The sequence below is a fragment of the Lutra lutra genome, chromosome 4 (genome assembly GCF_902655055.1).
Source record: "Lutra lutra chromosome 4, mLutLut1.2, whole genome shotgun sequence".
Lineage (NCBI taxonomy): Eukaryota > Metazoa > Chordata > Mammalia > Carnivora > Mustelidae > Lutra > Lutra lutra.
In genome coordinates, this window is record NC_062281.1 from 117984254 (window position 1) to 118012121 (window position 27868).

The 27868-nt window shown below is 36.0% G+C and overlaps 2 protein-coding genes across 3 annotated transcripts in view; one reads left to right on the forward strand and one right to left on the reverse strand.

The window, feature by feature from the left end:
• Nucleotides 1-12208, reverse strand: part of CCDC18 (coiled-coil domain containing 18) — a 112966-nt gene extending 100758 nt beyond the window's left edge. The window contains 6 exon segments of the mRNA XM_047725455.1: nt 1074-1180; nt 6103-6261; nt 8907-9081; nt 9579-9757; nt 10861-11034; nt 11969-12208. Coding sequence (XP_047581411.1) covers nt 1074-1180; nt 6103-6261; nt 8907-9081; nt 9579-9712 — 575 coding nt within the window. The 5' untranslated portion in view covers nt 9713-9757; nt 10861-11034; nt 11969-12208.
• Nucleotides 12209-12387: 179 nt separating this feature from the next.
• On the forward strand, nt 12388-26773 carry TMED5 (transmembrane p24 trafficking protein 5). Of its 2 annotated transcripts, XM_047725457.1 has the most exons (5): nt 12388-12769; nt 18598-18695; nt 23065-23248; nt 25709-25761; nt 26548-26759. In XM_047725457.1, exons 1-5 carry the CDS (start codon nt 12581-12583, stop codon nt 26609-26611), a joined length of 588 nt encoding a protein of 195 aa, XP_047581413.1. In that variant the 5' UTR covers nt 12388-12580; the 3' UTR covers nt 26612-26759. The 2 variants fall into 2 exon arrangements, with proteins under 2 accessions (XP_047581413.1, XP_047581412.1); XM_047725456.1 differs by lacking the exon at nt 25709-25761 and having other exon boundaries at nt 12398-12769; nt 26550-26773.
• Nucleotides 26774-27868: the final 1095 nt, after the last annotated feature.

Sequence of the window (27868 nt, forward strand, 5' to 3'; positions counted from 1 at the left end):
CAAAAATAATAATGAAAAGTACTAAGTATAAATTTTGAAAAGACAATATTTTCTTTCTTTTGCTGAAACTATCATTAGCTGCCTGGAAAATCCAGGAGACTAAAAATGATAAATTATTAGAATAAAAGATTATGACAAAAAGTTCTAATTACAAAATAATTATATTATACAAAAAGCAACAGCTTTCCTATATACCATCAATGAACAGAACATGAACAAACTCACAACAACCAAAAATATAAAATACCTAGGAATAAAATGAAAATAACATGTAATACAAAGAAATTACAAGACTCTGATGGTAATGAAAAATTACTTTAGGGTACATGAGAATGACCTGCAGGATTTATTCAAATACAGATTGCTGGGTCTCATCTCTTAGAATTTGTAATTCAGTAAATCTGAGACAGAACCTGAAATCTACAATTTTTTTAGAAAGATTAATTAATTAATTAATTTTTCTAGAGAGAGGGAGATGGGGGAGAGGGAGAAAGAATCTCAAGCAGAAATTCTGACACAAGGCTCAAACTAACAACCAAGATCACGACCTTGAGCCAAACCAAGAGTCGGATGCTCAACTGACTGTGCCAGCCAGGTGCCCCTGATACCTACAATTTTAATAAGTTCCTAGAAGATGCTAATATTTCTGGTCCCAGAACTACACTTTGAGAATCATCAAAACGATGTAATGGGCTATTTAGTACACATACAGTTCTCATTTTATTCAAAGCAGAAGAAGGGGATAAATTATAAGATGCCGGATTCCTTCTATTTTATTTCTTGACCTCCCACTGAAGCACCAGTATGTACTACTATGTGAGGCAAGAAATGAACGAGTTCATTTTCAATAAAAGCATGTAAATAAGCATCTCAGCTAAGATTTAGTCTTTTTTTAGTCCCCTTAAACATCACGCATCCTGGAGCCAAGAGGAGGTATGATGGATTGTAGAACAGATTCCTTAAGTTCTAAGACAGTCTACAGGACACTACAGATTTATTGGGGTTCAGATTTCACAAGATATACCAAAAAGCAGAAGAAATAAAAATTTTAAAGCCATAAAAAGTATACTTACCTCAAAACTTTATCTTGGGCTGAAACTTCTGCTTCTAAATTTATAATCTGTTCTTCTAAGATTGGCACATTGGCTGCCTGTTGTTGAACAGATTCAAGCATAGAAACCTAAAACAACAACAAAATAACTTTTAGAGCACTTCATGTCAGAAGATAAATTAATCTAATTGGTCCTTTGTTTCTTTTTCTGTCTGATGAGGGTGTCCAATATAACTCCCTAATCACTGGTCAATGTGAAGCTCACCCTATCTATTCTTGTGATCAACATTTACATGAGCATATCACCATCACAAATCAGTGTCAGCATGTAAGTTCCTGCCATTATCTTCAACTTAATATTCCAAGATAACTGATTAGCTATTTGGGGGCGGGGGTGGAGAATCTCTACTAACAACATCCAAGAAGATAAATTTCACATAAATCAGAAAATTAAATATAAAAGATCAAATCATAAAAAAGTAAACAAAAAAATACCTATTGAATCTTTTTACATTTTAAGATGTAATTTTAGAATACATGCTTACTAGAGAAAACCTAGAAAATACAGAAAAGCGTAGGTCCAGGAAAGAAAACCTGGAGTACAGCTCAAAATCTCTGTTGGTAAGTCAACACTCCTTTTCCCATTCTTAAAACACCAACAATCAAATGATGGCCTATCAGGAAGAGAGAGAAAATTTATTATCTGGAGAAACTGAACAGGAAAGGTTTAGAACTCTGGGAAACTATGTAGAATGATGAGCAGGGATGAAGTATTTATAAATAAACAAATTGATTAATATAAAATGGTCAGTTTCCAACTACTTACTTCATCTGATTTAAGGCTATCCCACAGGTGGGAAATTAAAGGATTCTTTGCTGGAGAAATTCAACAGCTCCAAAGTAAAAGACTTCACATACTGACATTGGATGAAAGAGCTAAGGTATCTCCCTACAAAAGAGCCATCTCCTCAGGTATCACCAACATATAAAGCTCAGTGGGTAACAAACTTCACCTTCATACACAGAGCTTTTAAACAGAATTTAAGTGCCTTTCTCTTAAATATAAATAGCTAAAACACTAACATCTGCAAAAACATTTCTAACATATAAGTCAGAGGCCAAAACAAAGAGGCAACTGGCAGCAAGCAAGGCAAGTATGCGCGCGCGCGCACGCGCACACACACACACACACACACACACACATCATTAAATCTGCAGAAAGCTAATTGAGGATGCATCAGGATATTATTCAATACAAAGCAAAGAATTAGAGAATATGGGAAAGCTCTGGAAAATGAAAAAATATGACAGCTAAAATATGATTCAACACAGGTGGATGATAGTTTTGGGAAATGTCTTAAAAAGTATCACAGGGGGCGCCTGGGTGGCTCAGTGGGTTAAAGCCTCAGCCTTCAGCTCAGGTCATGATCCCAGGGTGCTGGGATGGAGCCCTGTGTCGGGCTTTCTGCTCAGCGGGGAGCCTGCTTCCTCCTCTCTCTCTGCCTGCTTCTCGGCCTACTTGTGATATCTGTCTGTCAAATAAATAAATAATTTTTTTTTTTTTTAAAGTATCACAGGAAGACAAGGAGATAGAAAACATGAGGAAAAAAAAAAAACTTAATGAATTATAAGGTTGAAAGAGTTAGAGGGGGCGCCTGGGTGGCTCAGTGGGTTAAGCCGCTGCCTTCGGCTCAGGTCATGATCTCAGGGTCCTGGGATCGAGTCCCGCATCGGGCTCTCTGCTCAGCAGGGAGCCTGCTTCCCTCTCTCTCTCTCTGCCTGCCTCTCCATCTATTTGTGATCTCTCTGTCAGATAAATGGATGGAATCTTTAAAAAAAAAAAAAAGAAAGAAAGAGTTAGAGGGCCAGTAGAGGTGATCATCTAATAGGAAAAACAGAAGAAAACAGAGGGAAGAATATTACTGAGGAGATTGCATAAGAAAAATTTCCAGGACTAAAGAACGCAAGATTTTAGCCTGAAAGGGTCCTCACTGAACAAAAGGTCTACTCAAAGACATGTCATTCTGAAACTTTGAAACACCAAGGAAAGAGGGAAGATCCTTAAAACTATCATAATGTGCTCGCTTCAGCAGTACATATACTTAAAACTACCATAAGAGGAAAAACAAATGGAAAAAAATTACATGCTAAGAAAACTGATTCACAATGGCGTTGGACTTTTCAGAGAAGTAGCAGAAGATAGAAGACAAGTAAGCAACGTCCTAGAAATCCTGAGGCAAAATAATTTTCCAACCTAAAATCAAATGTAGGGGAGAAATTAGGACATTTAAGACATGCAAGGGGGGGTTACTAGAAAAATATGTTCCACTTAAAGAAAGACTAAACCAAGAAAAGAAGAAGACACAGGATCCAGGGACAGTAGATCCAACCTAGAATATCAAAGACGAGTCTCAGGAGAGCAGTCGGACAGCAGGCCTGAGGGGCAATAAGCTTGGAGAAGCAGGATGCCTGGCTCCAAAAGTGTAACAAACATTAGGAAAGATAAATTATGAATATACTGGTTGACACAATGAGGAATTTCAGCCCAAGATTTCCAACAGTGGTATATATGCAACAGCAAAAGCTAAGACCTGCCCTAGGAAAGGGAGTCTCCTTAAAAAATATTTTGTTAGGCAAGGTAGAAAATGCTGACATGGTAAGTAAAATATAAAATAAAATATAAAATATAAAATAAAATATAAAATATATTTATATATTTAAAATAAAATATAAATAATTATACTACTACATACAATAAATAACCACTGGTGTGTCTACATACTAAAAGAAAGGAACAAAATGCTATGTTTTGGTTTGGTAGTTATTAGTAAAATTCTCTTAATATCTCTTTGCCTTTAAATAATTAAGCTTCTATGACTTAAGCAAAAATCTATAGTTGGTAGAAAAGTTAAAACAATTAGTAAACCAAAAAGGTGAACAAGGGGCGCCTGGGTGGCTCAGTGGGTTAAGGCCTCTGCCTTCAGCTCAGGTCATGATCCCAGGGTTCTGGGATCAAGCCCAGCATTGGGCTCTCTGCTCAGCAGGGAGCCTGCTTCCTCCTCTCTCTCTCTGCCTGCCTCTCTGCCTACTTGTAATCTCTGTCAAATAAATAAATAAAATCTTTAAAAAAAAAAAAAAGGTGAACAAATTACATAGCAAACAAACATAGTGAAAGGTAACCTTGTGAGAAATCAAGAAAAACAAAATACTTTCCATCAAAAAAATAAAATGTTAAAAAAACAAAAAACAACCTCAGTATAATACTGAATGCAGAGTACAATAAATCTTGAAAAAAAATTTCCCCTGTAATTTGGTTATTCTAAAATTCTATCCTAGAAATAATCCCAAATACAAAAAAGTTTCCTGTTCATTGGAGTATTTTTTTTCTTCTTAGGCTGGAATTTTCTCCAATAGCACTTTTTGTTTAAAATATACAAAAGAGCTGGCTCAGTCAGGTGTCTACCTTGGGGTCAGGTCCTGATCCCAGGATCCTGGAATGGAACCCCGCATTGGGCTCCCTGCTAGGCAGACAGCCTGCTTTTCCCTCTCCCTCTGCCTGCCACTCTGCCTACCAGTGCTCTCTATCTCTCTGTCAAATAAATAAATAAAAATCTTTGAAAAGTAAAAATAAAATTTAAAAATTAAAAAAATAAAACACACAAAAGAAAAATAAGGATCTCCCATAATCCTACTACTTAAAACAATACAAATATAAAAGTAAATAGTGAAAGCCTCACAGGAGACAAGACATTCCAATCCCTCTCAAAATTATCAACAATATGGAGTGCAGTCTTTCTATTCTTATATATGTTATATATACCTATATACATAGACACAAACATATATAGACACATTTGCTCTTTTTAATAAAAAGCAAAACTGGGATCACCCTGCCTATGTGTGTTGCTCTGTAATGTTCCTCTACCACTCAATATTTTAGGTAACAGTTTTTGAATGCTTTATGCAGGTTCTAGGTGCCTTTTCATATATTACTAACTTTGGATCTTAGAATTGATTTAACCAACCTCAAAAAAAAAAAAAAAAGCTTTGTAGCAATCCCTTACATGGATATATTGTAATTTACCATCACTCTATTATTGGACATTTTGGTTTCTAATTTTTTGTATAATTACAATCATACAGCAAAAATAGGAAACCATTCAGGGCGCCTGGCTGGCTGTCTGTAGAGCATGCAACTCTTCAACTTGGAGTCATGAGGTCAAGTCCCACTTTGGGTGTAGAGATTACTTAAAAAAAAAATTAGCCACTTAAAAGGAGAGTTATTAAATTATGGCATAATCACATAAGGAAACAATGCTACGATTAAAAAAATGATCAGTGGAGAAGCCGAGTAAATATATCAGAAAACGCTTGGACTATCCATCAGAAAATGCTCAGGGTTGCCTGGGTGGCTCAGAAGTTTAAGCCTCTGCCTTTGGCTCAGGTCGTGATCTCAGGGTCGTGGGACTAAGACCTGCATCCAGCTCTTTGCTCAGCAGGGAGCCTGCTTCCCCCCTCTCTCTCTGCCGACTTGTGATCTCTCTCGCTATGTCAAATAAATAAAATCTTAAAAAAAGAAAATGCTCAGACTATTCATGAAGTTAAAAAACACAGGAAAAAAGAAAACTATTCGAACAGTCTCGATTCAACTATGTAATAAGCCAATAAAGTAGTTTCTCATTGGTGGAAACTGGGTGATCTTTCTCCCTTTTTCTATTTTCAAAGTTTCAACAATGGGAATGTATTAATCTAAAAAGGAAGATAAATAAGCTATATTTTCTCTATAAAAAGAAAACCACATAAATTGGTAATCTTAAGATTTTAAGAAGCTCTGACTTATATAAATACATACAGTATACAATTTCTCCTAAATCATTTGCAGATACTAAACTCATGTAAATTAGATTCCATAACATGTTGATCCTATATTATCATTATAAAATTTATTATATGTAACACATTAAGGCAATACATGGACTATTTTTCCAATTCGAAATCAAAATGATTCAAAGTACTTTCCATTGCCATAGTCACCACTTCAAAAAACATACTTTTGCTCTTGACTGTGTTAATTCAAAGTGGACAGATTCCATTTTAGTCATTAAAGAATGATTCTGTGAGACCAAACAAGCATTCTGTTGCCTGAGTTTGTTAAGTTTCTCTCGAAGATTTCTGATCTCCTGGTCCATGGGGGCAGATGAAAAAGACATCTGAAAAATTAAAAAGAGCAAGCTATTTTGGATTCTTTCATTAAGCCTTTTAGGTAATGGAAAATGATGAACAACTGTCAGTAAAATGACTAAGTAACTCAGAAAATGAGTTCAGATGTTTAGTGAGTGCTGGTAAGGCTGTGTGGGACAATCAGCTCTCTCCTCCATGGCTGGTGGATATGGACATAAATAAGCACAGCTTAAAAAACAATGGTACAATTTGGGAAAGTTCTTGGTATTATCCAGTAAAGCTGAAGACACTAACACTCAGCAATATTAGTCCTGGGTATAAACCTAAAACTTTTACACCTGAAAATATAAGAATTATTCATACCTACCTTGTCCATAAGAGATAATAAATGGAAAGAATCCAAATGACCATCAACAACAAAATGGACAATAAATTCTTTATACACATTTTTGTTATACATCTGAATATATATTTTATAATAAATTTTTATTTTCATGAGGGTTGAGGTTTTTAAGACATGATTTAATTCTTAAAAAAGTAATATGCATTTCAAAAGTCAAAACTATATAAAAAGTATACACAGAAGCCTCATTCCTATTTTTAGTAGGTAAGTAACCATTTAACAAGTGGTTTTTTTTTTTTTTAGGATTTTAATTATTTGAGTGTGAGAGAGGGGGAGAGAGCAAGCACAAGCAGTGGGAGAAGAAGAGAAAGAGGGATGGGGGAGAAGCAGAGCTCAACGTGAGGCTCATGAGGCTCCATCCCAGGACTCTGAGATCATGACCTGAGTGGAAGTCAGATGCTTAACTAACAGAGCCACCCAAACACTCCTTTAAGTTTCTTATTTATAAATTTTTGTATAACACCAATCATACAGAAAAAACATTAGAGAACTGAGGCACCTAGGTGGCTTGGGTGACTGAGTGTCTACCTATGGCTCAGGTCACTATCTCAGGGTCTTGGGATTGAGACCCGCACTGGGCTCCCTGATTAGCAGGGAGTCTGCCCCTGCCCCTACTCGTGCTTTCTCTATCTCAAGTAAAAAATAAAATCCTAAAAAAAATAATAATAATAATGGGGAACTGCCTATATAGGAAAGCTAAGTTATGGTCTTAAACAGTCTTCTCATGTTTCTACCTTCATCTGCAAGCAATACAAATTACCCACCCTCACAGTGAGTTATGCAAAAACTAGCATTCTATATACGTCATTCTGTACCTTGCATTTTTTTTTAAATATATCCTGCCAATCTCTCCATAATCAAGATAGTTAGAAACTCCTTTCATCTCCCCACCTGAGCTGCAGTTTCCACAGCATGTTTATTCAACCAATCCCCTGTGATAGGCACTTGAGGTATTTCTAATCTGTTATGACAAAGTCTCCTTTTGTACTTATGCAGGCATACCTGTCATTTACCTTTCTACAAGTGGGATTCTCAAGTCAAGAGTAAGAGCATTTGTGATTTGGGGAAACATTACCAAATGCCCCTCCATAAAGGGCTGTATCATTCTGCACTGCTACCAGCAATGTATGAGAATGCCTATCTCCTCCTATTACCAGCAAAATATAGTGTCAAATATCTGATAGGTATGAACTGGTACCTAAGTATAGTTTCACTGTGAATTTCTCTTATTATGAATGAGACTGAACACCTTTTTATTTGTTTGAAGATCATTTTAATTTCCTGTTTCATACATGTCTTTTGTTCCTTTTTCTATTGGGTTATTCATCTTCTTCCTAGAAGCTCTTTCCATGTTAAAGAGATTAGCTCTCTGTCTTTAATAGGCATTACCAATATTTTCCCCTCCAATTTGTCATTAGTTTTTTTATTTTGTTTAGGGTAAAACACAATGATTTCAATTAAAGCATATATGTAGCAAGAATGATCAGCAATTTTATTTAGAATATAGGTCAAATTTCCCAGAATTACACAGTCTTTGAAGACATGGAATTTGACTTTATTTTCTAACTTGCAGGCTCACAAAGCTTCATAAGCAGCTTTCTTACAAAAAGAAAACCTCTCAACTGTTAGCTTTCTGAAGTGGGAAGAGCACATTTTTATGAAAGAAGATTATGATAGCATATGCAACCAGATGCATGCATGTGTGCTGGCAGTGAGATAATAGAGAACAGGAAAAAGAGATTGGAAAGGGAGATTGAAGGGTTGAGTAAGGAAGAAAGGTAAACACAAGGAGGTAGATAATAGGACTGGAAAAAAAAGACAGAAGGAAAAAGTTCCAGACCAGTAAAGATGTCTAAGATCATCCACAAAATTTAGGGATAGCTAAAGGGATAGCTACGCTATCATATAGCACATGACCCAGGCTAAATATACTAAATACATTTTAACCACTTAATAAATAACTCATTTCCTATTATGTATAGTGCCAAAAATCACAGGGGTTACCATTTACTTGGGAAAACAAAACATTTAATTGCAAAAAGGTAATAAATATAGAAGTCTAAAAATACAGTTATACACCAAAGCAACTACTTTCTTGTTAGGACACAACAAGAACCATAATATTTAAATTCAAGAGTCTTAAGCACAATGGTAAAAGACTATGGAAAACATAAACAGACATTTAAAGAAAAAACTCAAAGGAAAAGTATTTTAAGTAAACAGGTCTGAAACTAAAGTTACTTTTAAGTAGGCAGGTCTAAAAACAATAACCTTATCTCTTGGTTTTTTTGGAAAATCAGTACTGCCAGTGGGCATTTTACAAACTTTTTTATAAGGTATGTGATTCAAAAGTCCAAGCTGGTTAGGCTGAGAAAGATCTTCCAGAATGAGTTTTTCAGGTCTTAAGAGATTAGAAGCATAATCGGAATTTTCACTTGGACTAACACTAGAGAAAAAAGAAAAATCCATTTTAGTTCCTAATTTAAGTATTCACTCCAAATTTCTATACATTAAATAAGAAAACAGAAAGAAAAGCACCTGAAGTTGTGCTGGAAATCACATTCAGTTATGAACTTAGAGCAATGTCTCAACTAAAATTCTTAATAAATTGTAATGAGTTTTAACGAACAATCTGTGTAGTTTAGAGACTCTATGCTAGAATTACTTAAGATTCAAAAAGTAGTCATAATAATAAAAGATTAATTAAGCCCAAAACATATATTTTATACTCTGAGTCCTAATATAGTAAAGGTGTTTACTTAATGTATAAACACTTCTCTAACACTTCTATTTTCTTTCCTAAACCAAGAATTACATTAAAAATTATAGATTATTTCCTATTCTATTCTATTAAAACACAATATATAATAATGGACTTCATACATTTTACATTCATAAATTAAAGTCATATTCTGATGTGCATATGTGATTTTACTTACGTACCTGGATAACTCTTCCCCTAAACTCTGTAAACTCCATTCTGTTATCTTCAGTTCATGTCTTAAGGAAGCAACATTTGCAAGCAAACTTTCTTCTTCATTGTCTTTATTACAGTACTCTGATGAACTAGATTCCATTTCTTAAAAAAAGAAGTGTATTTCTTGTACCTTGCCAGAAAGAATCTGTGGTGTCAAAATACTCTCACATTAATAGAATTTAACTCATTATTTTTCTATTTATCTCAAATGTTGTGCAATCTTTCATGGTAATTTAAAACAAAACAAAAACCCAGTAACAATGAATTTCTCTGCAGTGTAAAGCCAAGGAAATAGAAAGTTCAATTGTTCCCCTTTCCTAAGCACATTTAATCTTTCTAGCAATAGTGCACATTAAACACTGTTATTCCATGTTAAAGTTAAAACAAACTAAAAATAAGGTAAATAAAATAATTTGCTTAAGGTCACATAAACTGTAAATGGTGGGAACAAGATCTGAACCTAAATCATCAGGATCCAAAGACCTTTTAATTATATCACACTGTAATTTCTAACTCATAGATCAATTTCAAGATGAGCTGTTTGAACCTATAAAATCAAGTTACAATCCCTGGAAATCTGACAAAATTGGTATCATTATAGTCATTCATATTTTCTTAATGGCAATTTATTACCAAATAAAGGTTATCTCCTTCTCCCATTCACACTGGCTATAAAATTAAAAAAACATACACATTCGCATCACAATCATAGAGATCAAAATCGCATTTGGCAAGTTAACTCAGAAATACATGAAGAAAAGTTTTTCTTTCTTTAACTGGTGAGTATCTCTAGAGTTGTGACATTCTCTACTAAATAACCTTTACCCATAAAAATCGTGATAAAAGGCCACATTTTATTATTAACAATTAACACATACAATCATTATGTATTAAAATACGTATTAATGTAATAAAAACTAAGGCTTTAAAATTTCTACTACTGTAGATCTTTCTGCATCTTAAAATTACATGCTTCTTTCAGGTCCCATTTACCTTTGTCATTGTAGCACCTCTCTTTCATCACCCTTCTAGAATTCTGACCACATCTCAAGCTCCAAAAGGTTAGGAGTTTTATGTATTATGTTGAGGACTGTAAGGCACTTACAGAAGGTCAGTATGTTCGGTGAATAAATGAAGATTGCTGAATTGCCCTTCCCTCCCCTCACCCAGCTAAAATAGAATAGCAAATTTATTCTCCACACAAAATTTCTCAGATGTAAGAAGGAAGATTAAAAAGAAAACCCTCACCTTTTTGGAAGAAACTGTGGCAGGAAATTAAATGAGATGCTATGTAAGAGCAGAGAAAATGTTTCTTTTTTCCCCTTTCGTTTGCACAAATTTGCTTCTGCCTAAGTGAGAAGACTCTCCCATACAAAAGTCAATGGGTCAGGTCCCCATACTGCTTTATCTTTTCAACATCATCTATAGGATGGTGAAGGAAAAAAGGGTAGTACAGACAAGCTAGATAAATTCCAAAATGTCATTCGATATTAAGTTTAAACTAAATCAGGTTTTACATCCAACGTCTTCTATGTATCTTTTTTTTTTAAGATTTTATTTTATTTATTTGACAGAGATCACAAGTAGGCAGAGCAGCAGGCAGAGAGAGACGGGGAAGCAGGCTCCCTGCTGAGCAGAGAGCCGGATGTGGGGCTCTATTCCAGGACCCTGGGATCATGACCTGAGCCCAAGGCAGAGGCTTAACCCACTGAACCACCCAGGCGCCCTTCTTCTATGTATCTTAATGTAACAATTCCCTAAAACTTCTTAAGTACCAATGAATACATTTGCTTTTAATTTTTTTTTCCTTCTGAGCCATTTATTTTCAAATGAAGACTTTTCTTCCCTTCAACTTATAGTAGGTTATAAAAGTCTATTTTAACTGCCTTTACATACGTGTAAAAGGGCATCATGCTACCTACAGGCCCTGACCAGATCCTCTGCTGGTCCTAATAACGCGTCGGTAGCTCTACGCTCACGCACACCCGTCAACACTGAAAAACAGGTGTTTTTTATAAACCTTGTACATAAAGGATGAGCTGTAGTCGAAAAAAGATCCCTCATTTGGGAAGGGGGTTATAGATTTATGGCGTTTGGTCCAGTTACCAAGAACTCTCAATTTAACAGCACTGATCCTACGTTCATCTAAAAGAAGCGGATTAAAACAGGACATCTTCCTCCGATTTCTCATGTAAAATAAATGCCTGCAGAGCAGCGTCCGCAGCAAGGGTGAAGACGCGAAGCGCGTCCGAGGGTGCTGGGAGGGAAAGGAACAAAACTCCCCCAGGTAGGCCTGTTTTCACCCTCCAAGGAGCAGTCACTCACCACCCAAGTCGTAGTTGGGAGGTAGACCCACCTGACAACAGCTCGCGCCGCGCTCTTGTCCGCGTTCGGAAGCCTCGTACCCTCTCCCGAGCTCGGGGCGTGTAAGCATCAAACACTCCACGCGGGGAACAAGGGAACACCGCTGCACGGAGTTCGAACCGCCGCGGGAGCCGTTGGGGACGCGCCTACCCGGCCGCAGCCCCGCCCCCCGCGCAGGCTCTGCGTGTGGCGACGCAAAGGGGTGGGGCCTGTCGGGACTCGTGGTCTGCGAGCGCGTCCAAGCCCGCTCGCCCGGAACTACATTTCCCACAATTACCCCAAAGACTCCCATTGGTGTGGGGGAAGCCAGGCGAACCTGCCGCCCGCGTGTGAGGCGGAGCGCGCTCACGCCGGGCCTGAAGGGGCCGACACCCAGAAGGGTGCGGAAAAGGACTGGTGGCCCCGCCCCTCGGTCCCTACCCTTCGGAGGCCGGCGTTTCCCGCTTTGAGGGATCTTGTGCCGCCGCCGCGGCCGCCACCTGGGGTTTCTTCAGGCGCGGGGTTTCCCTGCCAGCCACAAGGAGTCCAGGGAGGAAAAGCGGAGCCTAGGTGCCAATAACCCATACCTCCCGCGTCTCTTCCGCCCGAGATCGCCCCGGCAGGGATGGGCGACAAGATCTGGCTACCCTGCCCGGTGCTCCTCCTGGCCACTCTCTTCTCAGTGCTGCTGCCGGGGGCGGCCGGCTTCACGCCCTCCTTAGACAGCGACTTCACGTTCACCCTTCCGGCCGGCCAGAAGGAGTGTTTCTACCAGCCCATGCCCCTGAAGGCCTCGCTGGAGATTGAGTACCAAGTAAGTGCGGAGGGTGAGCCAGCCTCCTTCCTTTATCCCAGCTACACCGCGTTTTCGCCTTGCACCCGCTTGGAAACTTCTTGTGGACTCCCGGGGGTGGTGAAGAGGCAAGGGCTGTCGGGGTAGCCGGCCCGCTCCGCGCAGGCGCGCGAGGCTTGGCTCTCCGGGGGCCGGGGACCTAGAAGTTAGGCGGGACCTGGAATTGACTACCCTCCCTCTCCCCTTTCCTCCAGTCGGAAAGAGGCCAGCGCTGGTGATCTTGGTGGTGTTCCCTTTTGTTTCATAATTCGCCCATCGCCTTGCTAACCAGCACATGCTCCGGTATTGGGAATTTCGCAATACAGGACTGATAACACGTTCTCCTTCATCATTGGAGGAGATGATGACACTTGGTTTGCTATCCCCACCACGCTCACCCAGTTCCGGCATTATAAATCTTCCCTGTCATTGCTTCCTTTAAGGATTTTTTAATTGTGAACTTGTGATTATCACTAAATCCGATTTTGGAATATTTTGAAAGGAGCTCTTGATGTATTTAATGGGGTATCCTTCCTTCTCAGTTACATATTTTTAAATCAAGCAATATTTAATTGTATATTAAAACTTTATGACTTTTAATTCATCATTGTAGGCATTTCCCCCATATCATCGTTTTCTTTTTAGTGTCTTCATAATATTATGTAGGGATTTGCCTTAATTTATGTAGTCATTGTGACAGTGGGTAATTTCTTAGAAGAAATCTTGTTAGTTCCACACAGCTAATTTTGATGTTTCTGGGTAGCACTAAGAAAAAAAACAGGATGCATTGGTGTGGTTCCCCTTTTAATTTTTTCACAGATTACTTAATTTATAATAAGATTTTTTAGGTTGATGCAAAGAATTTTTTTCAACAATTACTGTCGTGTATAGAGTTATGTAGAATTTTCATCGGAAAGAAACTTAGAATTAAATTATTTATAGATATTTAAGGAAAGCAATAGCGCAGTGTCTGAAGTCATATATAGGCAAAATTGGGGCTAGAACGCAACATTTATTGATTTCCAGTGTAGTTCAAAAGTTCATTTACTATGTGCCAGTAATTGGCAGGTGGGAGGCCAGGATGGGAGGAGTGTGGATAAGATGACCAACTATTACACGGACAAAAAATAGCATCCGTTTTTTAAGGATTTAATTATTTAAGGGATACTGTGCTAATAAACAGCTAATTTCAATAAAGTATCGTTAAGTGCTCCTAGAGGACAGCCACTTCTCAGGTGTTTCAGAAAAGGATTCCTGGAGAAAATAAATTTGAATCCTGAAAGATGCTTAAGTGAGACAGGAATGCAAGGAAGGAGAGGCATTTCAGGAAAAGGAATAAAACACAAATAGTTACAAAAATGCATAGTGTGTTTTGTTGGTGGGCAGTATGTGGACACCACAAGTGCTGAGTTTTTATTAGACCTAAAGACTGTAAAATCTAAGGTGAGAGTAGAAATAAAATAGACTAGAGAGGTCAGGAGGCTGGATCATGGATCATGAATCTTAGCCTCGTGTGCCATGCTGAGTGGCTTTGCCCTTGTTCTGTACAAGGGCCATTGAAGATATAAGCAGCATGGTAACAGAAATGTTTTCCAGATACATCACTGGATACAATGTGGAAAAAGAGGGCAAAATTTGAGGCAAGGAAACCCAACTGGGGGTTAGTGAAATAATCCATGTAAGAAACAATTTGTATTATTTGAAAATTCCTTAATATTTATCCAGGTGTTAGTATTAGGGGGGAATTGTATATGAACTACTGACCTCTTAGCATAAGACCTGTAGAGATAAAATGCTTGGGTTGAAATCCTAACTCTGTCACTTACTACCTATGTAATTGGAACAAGTCACTTAACCTCTTGCTTGTAGAATAAAGATAATAGTAATTACCTCATAGAGTTGATTTGAAAAAATGAATTAGTAAGTGTTCAGAGACCATCCCTGACACTAGTAAATAGGCAGTGAATGTTGATTTTAATACATTTATGTTTCTAGAGTTATACAGCTGGCTTAGTTTAACTTTATGCTCTGCATCTTTAGTCACTCTTAAAGGGACTGATACCCCGAAGTAATCCCCCTAAACAACTTAATTGTTTTGATTGAAGAAAGAAGTAAAATGATTTAATGTCTGTAGTCCTAGACAAGGTTGAGAGGTTTGTAGGGTAAGAGATAATCTTCAACTTTTTGTTTGCATTTTCCAACTGCATGATTAATTTTCCAATAACAAGCTACTGCTTTTTTGTCTTAGTTTTTAAAATGTCAGGGAACAGACATTCCAGACATTGCCCTTGGGTTACTGTGACATACTGAAAATGTTTAACATTTGTTACTTTTCAGCTTTAGGACACTTTTAGAATAATTGACAAGCCCCACATTATATATATTAAGTTCTTGAAAATTTTAAATGTCAATACATAAATCTTATGAATAAACTAGATCGTTCAGTCAACTTTTTAAAAATCATTCCTAAGTGCTTAATTTGTTGGAGCACTATGCCAAGTGCTACAGATATAATGGTGAGTAAAAATATAGTCCATGTTCTCATACAATCTAGTATGGAAGAAGACCGTAATCAGACTTTACAAATAAATACAAAATTATAACTCTAATAAGTGCTATGAAGGTAGGTTATGAGGAGGTTTAATAGGAGGACTTAATTGCATCTGGGAATTGAGAGAAGACATTCCAGAAGTAGAGGTCAGATCTGTAGAAAAATCAGTCTTATTAGGCACAAGGGGGTGATTTAAATTGGCATTGATGAAGAAGACAGAAAAAAGCCTTTGAGGAGCTGAAAGACTATTACAATAACAGTACAGACTAGGGGGAGTGGCACTCATCATCTTCTAGTGAAATTATAGGGAAGTTTAGTTTCAGATTATGGTGTTTTTTAAATAAATATTTTTATGTTTTAAAATTGTGTTTTATAGGGACACATGGGTGGCTCAGTCAGTTAAGTGTCTGCCTTCAGCTCAGGTCATGATCCTAGGGTCCTGGGATCGAGTCCCACGTCAGGTTCCCAGCTCAGCGGAGAGCCTGCTTCTCCTCCTTCCTCTGCCCCTCCACCTGTTTGTGTTTTGTTTCTCTTTCTCAAATAAATAAATAAAATCTTTTTTTAAAATTGTGTTTTATATATTTTTAAGTTATCTTCTGTGTTCTTATTGTTTTTAACAATTTCATTAAGCCTGACAGCCACTACCAATAGTATCTTTTAAACCGTTTTACTGAAATCTTTTTGTTAGATCTTTTTTTTTTTTTTTTAAGATTTTATTTATTTATTTGACAGGGAGAGACACAGAAAGAGAGGGAACACAAGCAGGGGGAGTGTGGGAGGGAGAAGCAGGCTCTACTGAGCCAGGAGCCCAATGTGGGGCTCAATCCCAGGACCCTGGGATCATGACCTGAGTTGAAGGCAGACGCTTAACAACTGAGCCACCCAGGAGCCCCTTTGTTAGATCTCTTACATTCTGATGTAATACGTATCTTTTTTGGTTTTTTAGAGGATACCTTTGAGTAATTCTTTTAAAATGCTTTGAGTCCTTGGACAAACTTTTTGCTTTCACTTTAATATAATTTTCTTTTACTTGGGATCATTGAAGGCATGGCTGTATTGTTTTTTTGCAACTAGTATTATATGTAAGAATTCTGATGCCAATCCCAATTCTTGTTTTACAATTCTCTACTACTTATCACTGGAAGTTTCTAGGTTGTTCTTTTTAAATCCTTTGGGAAAGTCAGTAGGATTTTATCTTTCACATCTATTAGCACCTTCCAGTCTAAAGATTTTTATCTTTTGAAGTAAGAATTTTTGTTCTCTTATTTGATGATTTCCTCCCTTCATTTCTCTTGAGTCTCTTCTTTGAAATGCTTGTTAGATATCTGAAATCTTTAGCTCAGTCCTTCACAAAGGGTTTTACCATTTTTCTCATACTTTTCACCTGTACTTTTTTAACCTTGTTCTGAGAATTCGTTGGTTCCTTCCAGTTCTCTGATTTTTAGTCTCTGTCCATATTCATTCTGCTGTCATTACATTGGTTAAGGCTTTATTTTGGCAACAGCGTTTTTTATCTTGTTTCATACCAGTAACCTCATTTTTATGGATTACATATTCTTAAATTTCTCTGAGGATATATGTATGAAGAAACATTTGAATTCTGTTTATATTAACTATTTTTTCAGAATTTAATCCTTGTAGTAAAACTAGTAACATGAAAAAGAGGGCATTGATTTCAACAAATGTGTTTCTCTAGTGTGTTTCAGCGAGAATTTTGAGATTGATAACTATTGGTAGCTGGACATATCCTTTGCTCAGTGGACTATCTTCCAGAAATTCCTTACTCTTCATGTCTGTTAACAGTCTTCCTAGATTTCCAGTGTTGTTATTTATATCATTATATATTTTCTTCATTTTATTGGGATTTGAAGATGAAAGAGAATTATGTATTTAGCTAGCTATTTGAAACTACTTCTATTGATAAGTAAGTAGAGCACAAGAACAGGTAATTTTTTTTTTTTATATCATTCCATTGGAGGGAGACAAACCATAAGCAACTCTTAATCTCAGGAAACAAACTGAGGGTTGCTGGAGGGGAGAGGAGTGGGAGGGATGGGGTGGCTGGGTGATGGACATTGGGGAGGGTATGTGCTATGGTGAGTGCTGTGAGTTGTGTAAGACTGATGATTCACAGACCTGTATCCCTGAAGCAAATAATACATTATATGTTTAAAAAAAAAAAAAAGCCACCAAGAAAAAGAAAATGGAGTGTTAAATAAGAAAAAGAGTAGTTATCAGAAAAAAACTGCTGAGGGCGCCTGGGTGGCTCAGTGGGTTAAGCCGCTGCCTTCGGCTCAGGTCATGATCTCAGGGTCCTGGGATGGAGGCCCGCATCGGGCTCTCTGCTCAGCAGGAAGCCTGCTTCCCTCTCTCTCTCTCTCTCTCTGCCTGCCTCTCTGTCTACTTGTGATCTCTCTCTGTCAAATAAATAAATAAAAATCTTTAAAAAAAAAAAAAAAAGAAGAAAACTGCTGAGTTCAAGTTTTGACCTTGCCTTCATTGACTATATCTACCTTGAGAAAAGTGTTTCTCTCTGCCTCTTTTTTCCCCCGTTTGTTCTGCTGTTTGGTTCTTTTGTTTTACTGAGAACATTAAGATCTATCTCTTAGAGTTGCTGTGAAGAAATTAACCCAGATAAAACACTTAAAACAGTGTGTGGCATACACTGTAATTGTTAGCTATTATCATCATTTTGGGATTGTAAAGGAACAGACTCTGTTCACTGACCAGTAAGCATATAGCCTACTTGAAGTATTCAGTTCATATTGGGGGAATAATAAGTGAATGCACTGAAGAAGTCAGCTGGAGTCAGATCATGGAAGGTTTGAGTTCTGGGTTAAGAAATAGCTAATTATTATTTTATTGAAGAGGAAACAAACTCAGGAAAGTTACATAGCATGCTCTAAATTGCCTAAGTAAAAAGGTTTACCATTTGAACTCCCTTCTGTGTTTCCTTCCACTCTACAGGGCTTCTCAATCAAGGCACCATTTTAGGAAGATTATTACAGTAATAGTTATAAGGCCTAAAGTTAGGTGATGGCAACAGAATTGGTAAGAAAGCTCCAAAATAATGGAATTGCATTGGATGATCTTTGTGCTCCTTTCTAGGCCTTACATGCATCGTTGACTTTCTTTACCTAAGTTTAGAAAGAAAATCTTTTCATTAAAAAAAAAAATCTTTCATCATGTGATTTACTTTACATATTTTTTATTTTCAGAATTTGTAATGTGTGTTCTTTTCTTTTGTGCTTTTCTACAGGTTTTAGATGGAGCAGGATTAGATATTGATTTCCATCTTGCCTCTCCAGAAGGAAGAACCTTAGTTTTCGAACAAAGAAAATCAGATGGAGTTCACACGTAAGTGATCTCTTAGTTGAGTTCCTTGGGCTAAGTAATGCCAGTGGACTATCTGCAGGGCAGGGAAATTTAGCACTTTTAATCCATACATCAGTATTAAATGATTCCATATGAACATTTTAAACAGTCCTAGATAGTGGTCTATCATAAACTAAAATGTCTTTCATTGACTTTTTTCTCTTTTTTTAGACATTTTGTATTGATCCCCAATTTTTTCTTTGCTTTGATTAAATAACATGAGTATGCACTAGGTATTACATTCAGTCTGTTGGGGCATTTTAAGCCTGTCTTTCTGACTAGCACAACATTTCCATCTTAAGTTACTATTCCAGGTATGTATCCTATAGTTTGAGCTGTTGGCTATATCATCTTTGCCCACTATTTCCTTTCTTAAAAAAAACAAGTACAGTACATCTTTGTGTGTATGTTTTATATGTGTATGCATGTAAAAGTTGGGGTTTTTCTCACTCAAACCTCATTCTTTTTAGATAATTAGAAGATGTGATAGTAAAAGGTAGGACCATAGGAAACCAGAAAGAAAGAAAATAACTTGTTGTAAATTTAAAGTTTAAAAAAAGGCAACATGTGCTCTCTTAATCTCACTTCTCGTTTTTGTATCTCAGTGGTGTGTTTCCCTGTTCATTCTATGATTTTACTGTAGCACTTTGTTTATTTATTGCATTAAAACTAAACTGTGAGTTTACAGGAAGAAGAAAAGCAAATACAATCTAATATTTGCCATAAACTAGGCTTTGCATTTTATATGCTTCAAATTAATCATTCCAACCCACCAAGAGAGATTATTTGATTCCTCAATTCCCATTTTGCAGACAAGGAGGCTCAGAGAAGTTAAGTAAGTCTGAAGGGATATACATTTATTAAGAGGAGGAAGCAGGATGGATCAGAATTTTTGCTTTCTACCATATGATGCTTAGAACATCTCTGGCACATAGCACTGTGTAAGTACTAGCTATTATAGTTACTGGTCTTTGTTAACCAGCATACTTGGCATGTAATTGATAGTAAATACTAAATACATGTATGAATGAATGAGCAGGAAAATATCCCAACTATGATGCTCTTTTCAGAGTGCTTTATTTTTATTTAATTTTTAAATTTTTTATATTTTTTAATTTTTAAAGGTTTTTCTATTTAAAACGTTTTTAAATTTCTTACCTTTTATTAAAGTGTTTTTTTTTAAGATTTTATTTATTTATTTATTTGACAGACGAAGATCACAAGTAGGCAGGGAAGCAGGCAGAGAGAGAGGAGGAAGCAGGCTCTCCCTGGGATTATGACCTGAGCCGAAGGCAGAGGCCTTAACCCACTGAGCGACCCAGGTGCCCCTAAAGTGCTTTTTTTTTTTTTTTTTTTTTTTATAAATAAACCTTTTTTACATTTTTTTTTTTTAAGATTTTATTTATTTTGTCAGAGAGAGAGGGAGAGAGAGCGAGCACAGGCAGAAAGAATGGCAGGCAGAGGCAGAGGGAGAAGCAGGCTCCCCGCCAAGCAAGGAGCCCGATGTGGGACTCGATCCCAGGACGCTGGGATCATGACCTGAGCCGAAGGCAGCTGCTTAACCAACTGAGCCACCCAGGCGTCCCCTTAAAGTGCTTTTTAAAATGGCATTTTACCTCTGCCATATCATGCCAGGTCAGAAAAAAATACTTGCATAAATTATTAATAAGTAAAATAGAGAAACAGATTTAAAGTCAGTTTCGATTGATATATTTTGAACTTTGCTTTCTCTTTGATAGTTATATGAACAGAAACTAAAAATGTAGTTCATTTTTAAATTTCAGAATCTAGAAAATCTGTAGAATTTGTCATTTTTTTTCCTCCAATTTTCTCTTTTCCTTTAGAGATAAATTAAGATTAACTGTTAGCAGAAAAAGGTACCTTATTACTTTCCTGCATAGAATTACCTCTCATTAAACCAGTGGGGGATAAAAGAATTAGTTTGTAAGAGTAAATGTTAACATTAACATTTATTGAGTTCTTTCAATGTGCCAAGCTACTGTTCTAAGCACTTTATATTTATTATTTTTTATTCTCTCCGCAGTCCTATGAGGTACATGATTTATCATGTTATCAATAAAGAAATTGAGGCATAGAGCCCTAAAGTAGGTTAATGAAAGTTACACAGCTAGTGAACAGCAGAGCCAGGATTTAAAACCAGGCTGTACAACTCACTCTTAATCACTACACCCAATTTACAAATCTACTTTCTAAAAAATCAGATTTAAATAAAATTTTATCGGGGCACCTGGGTGGCTCAGTAGGTTAAAGCTTCTGCCTTTGGCTCAGGTCATGATCCCAGGGTCCTGGGATGGAGCACCGCATCGGGCTCTCTGCTCAGCAGGGAGCTACTTCCCTTCCTCTCCCTCTGCCTGCCTCTCTGCCTACTTGTGATCTCTGTCTTTCAAATAAATAAATAAAATCTTAAAAATAAATAAGTAAATAAATAAAATTTTATCTTTAGCTATATTAACTTTTTAAAGGCCGGTTATAAAGTATCTCTGTTATGGCACTGAAAATTTTTTTTAAATCCTTAAAACAAATACTGTCTTTTCAGAAGGCAGGGTTAGTAAAAATGTCTCCAAACAGAACTATAAACAGCTTAAGTAATACCTATTGGCTGGCACTTCCAGGAATGAGAAGTCTGTGTGTTTATATTTTTCTAGACAACTGAATTAACATTACTATAACTCTTAACCAGAATTTATCCGTTCTGGACTACTGCTTCTACTTGAAGGGAAAATTAACTCTGCTGTTTTTATTTGGATAAAATTTTGTATCATTTATAGTATTAAAGTTCCTTCCTACTAAAAGCCTACTAAAAGTCAACACAGATTTAGAAAGAGATTAGTATAGGAATGACTATGAAGTAGTAAAACATCTGTTTTTTTTCCATACACATGCTGAAGTTCATCCATGTGTCAGTGCTTCTCAAACTTTTTTCTTTTTTACTCTTTTTTACTCTTCTCCCCATGCAACCTTTCTAGACTTTTCTGTCTCATAACCCAGCCATGAAATTTTAAAACCAGTTTTTGTACTGTTTGTTTATCTGTACTTTACATGTAAAAAGAGTAAATACAAAGCTTCTCCTTTTTATCCAGTGCAGGGTTAAGAATGGCTAAATAAAGTTCAGTTAAATAAAATTAAACAAAATTAAGAGTTAAATTTAAAAGTGATTAAAATTGAACTTTACACAAAAGTCGTAACATTTTTTTTCCTTTTAAAATTGTTCCCCACTGTATTCGCCAGTATATTCTTCAAGCTTCTTCCAAAGGTTAAATACATCCTCAAGACAAAGGTTTGTCATGACTGAGGAGATTGCAAGGAATGCAGACAGGCTCTGAGCAGTACTATAGAAAAGAAAGATCAATTAACATGAGAGTCAGAAAACCAAGCTTCATCTATGCCTATGACAGGCTGTGTGATTATAGGCAAGTATTTTAATTTATGTGAACCTTATTTTACTTACCTTGAAAAGGTCAGTTATGCCTACCTGCAAATATGATGGTAAGGATTAAAAGAACTAAAATAGTATATAAATTATAAAGGGGTATATAAGTATTGGCTATTTTTTATTTATAGTATATATGTTAAGATCCAGTCAAATTGCTGAGTACTTCTCTCTTATGCTTAAACTAACTAAGTTGGATATAGGGGTAGAAAAGAAGTGGAGATTGAGTTAAAGAATCAGATGTTGTAGGCCAATTATTTTGAATGTGAAGCTAATGAGACCAAGGTACAAGTTTAACTTAGCTGTGAGTGGTATTTATTCTGAAAGCTAATACCACTAAGAGTAGATCTCCGTTTGTTGGCCACTGACCCTTAATCTTTGTGAACCTATGTTATTATAAAGATGTTCTTAATCTGTAGGAGGCCTGGAAGAAAGCATTTAGAACAATCCATCACTTTTGAAAACAAAAGGCAGTTTAGAAAGTAATCTCAATTAAAGGGGAGATTTGTGGTCATATTTGCATATGAATTGAACTCATGATAAATTACTCCTAATATATAAATATTAAAGATCATTGTGAGGTATCATGTATCTATGTTTTTAATCCTATCCTTTTCCAAAAATTAGGTCAAGATCTTTTACCATAACTTCCTGAGTAAATGCCAAACACATCTAAGTTACAACCACATATATAAAATAAATATATATTTCCATATATATTTCCAGGTTGCCTCTTTCCCAAGATATTTTAAATTATCTTTCAATACTAAGGAAGTCTTTTTATCAGCAAACTATCCAATTACTACTATAAACTATGTTATTTCTTACCTCTAGTAGTTTTTCCTTTGATCCCAAATAGGAAGTACAGATAACTGAACACATGTACTTTTTTTAATACAGGGTAGAGACTGAAGATGGTGACTACATGTTCTGCTTTGATAATACATTCAGCACCATTTCTGAGAAGGTGATTTTCTTTGAATTAATCCTGGATAATATGGGAGAACAGGAGCAAGAACAAGAGGACTGGAAGAAATATATTACTGGCACAGACATGTTGGACATGAAACTGGAAGACATCCTGGTCAGTATGGTCTCTTAATAAATAAAAATTATCCAGAGGTCTGTGTGATAGGCACTGAAATAAGCATTTTCTCTGCATTATCTCATGTAATCTTTACTTAACTCTATGAGGATTATTTATCTTCATCTTTCCAAAGAGGAAATTGTGGTTTCAGGGAGATGAAGTAATGTTTGTCACATAACCAGAGAGGGGGAAACTAGAATTTGAACAGACTCTTCTTAACTATAAACACCCTTAGTGTTCACAAACAGAAGAATGTAATGATCTATAGCATACTTGCACAGAGAAAAAAGTTGAGCAATTTGTAAACACTTAAGGTGTTATAGGCATTTTTCCCACAGCATAATTTTTATAACATGAAATTTCTTATTAATTGATTAATTTGGGAACACTGTTTATATCACTCAGATCAGACCTAGCAGTTACTGGAAACTAGAACTACATTCAAGAGTAAAACCTTTTAGAATATGGCCTCTTTGTTTGAATTTCTCTACCATTTACATGCATAATGAAATGTGCATGTGTAAGAATCTATTTGTTAATAGTACTGGTGATGGGGGAAAAGGTCACTACCCTTCAGCCACAGGTAGACATAATCAAATGATAGAATTTACTGAGTGATATTTATAAATAGCGTATATAGCTGTATTGTAGAAATTCCTGCAAGAGAAATAACATGGTCATTGCAAATTAAAACTGTGTAAACCCTAATAGTCTTATAACCTGGATTTTTAAAAATAACATATTTTGATCACTTGAGGTTTTTTAGGAAAGCAGCTGTCAAATAGCAGAAGAGACATACTTGTGTGTAGATCAGTTAGCTTAAGAAGTCAGAAAATTAGGGGCACCTGGGTGGCTCAGTGGGTTAGGCCTCTGCCTTCAGGTCAGGTCATGATCTCGGGGTCCTGGGATCGAGCCCCACATCAGGCTCTCTGCTCAGCAGTGAGCCTGCTTCTCCCTCTCTCTGCCTGCCTCTCTGCCTACTTGTGATCTCTCTCTCTCTCTGTCAAATAAATGAATAAAATCTTTAAAAAAAAAAAAAAGAAGTCAGAAAATTAGCCAGTCGTGTATGTGTGATTGCTTAGTGACTGAACCCTCAGAGCCTTGGTTTCCTCACCTGCAAAATGGGGATAGGGTTGTGAGGATGAAATAAGAAATGATGTGTGTCTAAGTGCTTTTAAACAGTATATCGCATAATGAATATTAGTTTTCTTACCTTTTCCACTGGTGTTACTATGAATGCAAACTGAAAGGATTGTTTGATAGGTATAAATTTTTACGATAGTTTTTTATCTCAACATAATTTCCCATGTATATATCTTTTAAATTTCAATCATATTAACTTACTCTTCCATTTTAAATTTATTTTGCCAACAAAACTAAAACACTAGTACTTATAAATCTTATTAGTACTTCACTGGATTCCCAAGAGATTTAATTCATTCACATGGTTAAACAAAATGACAAGTTCAGACTCAAATATGGATTAAATACTAACAGGCCTTTTTTTTTTTTTTTAAAGAAAAATGTCTTTCAGGAGCTTTATTTCCCAAAAATTTGTATCATAACAGCAAACTTTGATAAATAATTTTGTATTTGGTTATCATTGCTGTAATATTGAAAAGAACTATGCATGATCTTTTTATTTGGGGATCTGAATTCCTTATTTTTCTAGAAAATATTTATATTACTAGGTAATTTGCTTCACAGAAATGCCCAAATGATAAATATTACACTTTGTAGTTTTGTAGGTTTAGCAGAAAGTCTGAAATTTTGAGTATAGTTTTTTTTTTTAAAGCTTTTATTTGTTTATTTGACAGAGATCACAAGTAGGCAGAGAGGCAGGCAGAGAGAGAGGGAGAGGGAAGCAGGCTCCCCGCTGAGCTGAGAGCCGGATGTGGGACTCGATCCCAGGACCCTGAGATCATGACCTGAACTGAAGGCAGCGGCTTAACCCACTGAGCCACCCAGGCGCCCCTTGAGTATAGTTTTTGCTTAAATAAGGATTTTAAGCAAGATGACTATCCAGGAAAATCTGTTTCTAGTATTTTCTTATTTTTCCCATAAGTATATTGAGCCCTGCACAATGCACAGTTGAACTGTGCAGGTCTACTTACGCACAGATTTTTTTCAGTAAATGTATTTTCTCTTATGATTCTCTTAGTAACATTTTCATTTCGTTAGCTTACTTTATTGTAGGAATACAGTATGTAATGTATATAATACATATAACAGGAAATGTGTAGACTGTTTATGTAAGGCTTCTGGTCAACAGTATGCTATTGGTAAAGGTTTTCGGGAATCAAAGGTTTTATGTGGATTTTTAACTCTGCAGGGCAGTGGTCTCTCTAACCCTCATGTTGTTCAAGGGTCAGCTGTACTTTGACATCATTTCAAATCTCAACTTTAACTTACTTTCATAAAGCCCTTTTATAGTTTTTAAGTCACTTCCCTCACCAGGACCCTACTATAAAAATAGGTTTTTCAGAAGATGTGCAACTTAGGGTGCATCTTGATAAGCTTGTTTTACAAATGTAATCTTGGAACATTTTTGTATTAAAAAATAATACTTTGGGATGTATAATATGTATATAAAAAATTGGAAGGTTTTCTAATTTCACTATTATTTTCTGAGATGAAAACATTGGGTATTTTGCTAGACGCTAAATTGGACAAGACTAACATTCGAAGAAACTACTATAAACACTGTGTATTATATAAAGATATCTAAAAGCTGGGTTTTGGTGTTTTTTGTTTTGTTTTGTTTTGTTTTGTTTTATTTGACAGACAGAGATCACAAGTAGGCAGAGAGGCAGGCAGAGAGAGAGAGAGGAAGGGAAGCAGGCTCCCTGCTGAGCAGAGAGCCCGATGCGGGGCTCGATCCCAGGACCCTGGGATCATGACCTGAGCCGAAGGCAGCGGCTTTAACCCACTGAGCCACCCAGGCGCCCCGGTTTTTTTTTTAAACTAGTCTTTTTCTTATGGTTGTGAGGGCTAAGAAATAGTATATATAAAATTCCTGGCACTTTGCTACTGAAATATATTTTCATATTATTTTCAATTTACATTAGCTTTGCTCCTCTGTTAAGTAACTATCTGTAAACAATAATTTAAAGATATCAGGAGAACTGTTACATAAACTTACAGATCTTTAGGTAAGCTAAGGTAGTACCTGTCCCTTAATTAAAATTGTTTGGATCTAAAACTACTATGAGTGTCAGGGTACTGTGACTCACATGTTTAAAATAACTTAAAATTACTGAGCATTCCTTTATAGTAAAATTATTTTATTTATCTCCAGGAATCCATCAACAGTATCAAGGCCAGACTAAGCAAAAGTGGTCATATCCAGACTCTGCTTAGAGCATTTGAAGCTCGTGATCGAAACATACAAGAAAGCAACTTTGATAGAGTCAATTTCTGGTCTATGGTTAACTTAGTGGTAATGGTGGTAGTGTCAGCCATTCAGGTTTACATGCTAAAGAGTCTATTTGAAGATAAGAGGAAAAGTAGAACTTAAAACTTTAGAGTACTTAATACTGAAAAAAAAAAAAGATGGAGAAATGCAATACACTGTTATAGTCAAGACCATTAATAGTCTTTTTAAAAAATGTTTTCAGGCATTACCACAAGTATGAAACGAGTATAATTTTAAGGTGAAAGGAGTCTTCACTTTCATCTGTGCAAGTAATCTTATTGCTTCACTTGTACTTAAGTGTATAGCAGAAATATTTCAGAGTGTAGGTATAATTGAATGAAGCCATATTAATCAGCATTTTCCTGAGTTTGAAAAAATTTTGCAAATGTCATAGGTGATTTAAATAAATGAACTTTTGGGCTAAATGCAACACCAAACATTGTTTTTAAAAGACTGTCTTATCTAGAAGTTTCTTTGTACATGTGGCAATTACAAATTAGAAGTTTTCAGTATATTGAAGTTTCTTTGTAAATGTAGCAATTAAAAATTAAATGTATAATTTTTCAGTATATTAAATTATAAATCATCTGAGAATTACCTAATCATGGATTGGATATATCTTTAGAAAACAAAAACTCAACTTTTATGTATGTATCTCTCCTATAATGTAAACAGAAGCATAGCTGTGAAAAACAGATTTGTGAGATTTTTTATAACCAAATATATTTGAATTTAAATATTAGCAAAAGTATTATATACTTAGCTTATATTCCCCAAAGGCCAACATCTTGATAATTCTTAAAAATGCTCAGTCATTATGAAAATTGGAACAGATTTTCTCTTTGAAATGAAGTAGCTAAAGGCTGCTCAGTCTCCATAAGGACTCATTTTGTCTAGTCCTTAACTAAGATCTAGAATTTTGAAATTAAATGTGAGGGAAAATAATTTTATTTTTATATTATCTATCAACAGTGTTATGTTAGTTTTAACATGACTACTGACTTGGATAATACATTATTATCAACAGTTGTGAAGGAAATATTGCTTGAAAATCTAGGCCTTAAATAAATAGCTCCTTTTCTGAGTTCTCAAAATTAACAACAATCAAGAAGAATTTAGGTAAGCTTGAGAACATCTGATCAAAATTAAGTTCACTTTATTCGAACCATTTTAGATCATAAATTACTCAATATTTGTTTTTC

Coding starts and splice junctions, on each gene's coding strand:
- TMED5 (XM_047725456.1), top strand. CDS start 12,581: ATGGGCGACAAGATCTGGCTACCCTGCCCGGTGCTCCTCCTGGCCACT. Junction 12,770..18,597: donor CGCTGGAGATTGAGTACCAA/GTAAGTGCGGAG, acceptor GCTTTTCTACAG/GTTTTAGATGGAGCAGGATT. Junction 23,249..26,549: donor TGAAACTGGAAGACATCCTG/GTCAGTATGGTC, acceptor ATTTATCTCCAG/GAATCCATCAACAGTATCAA.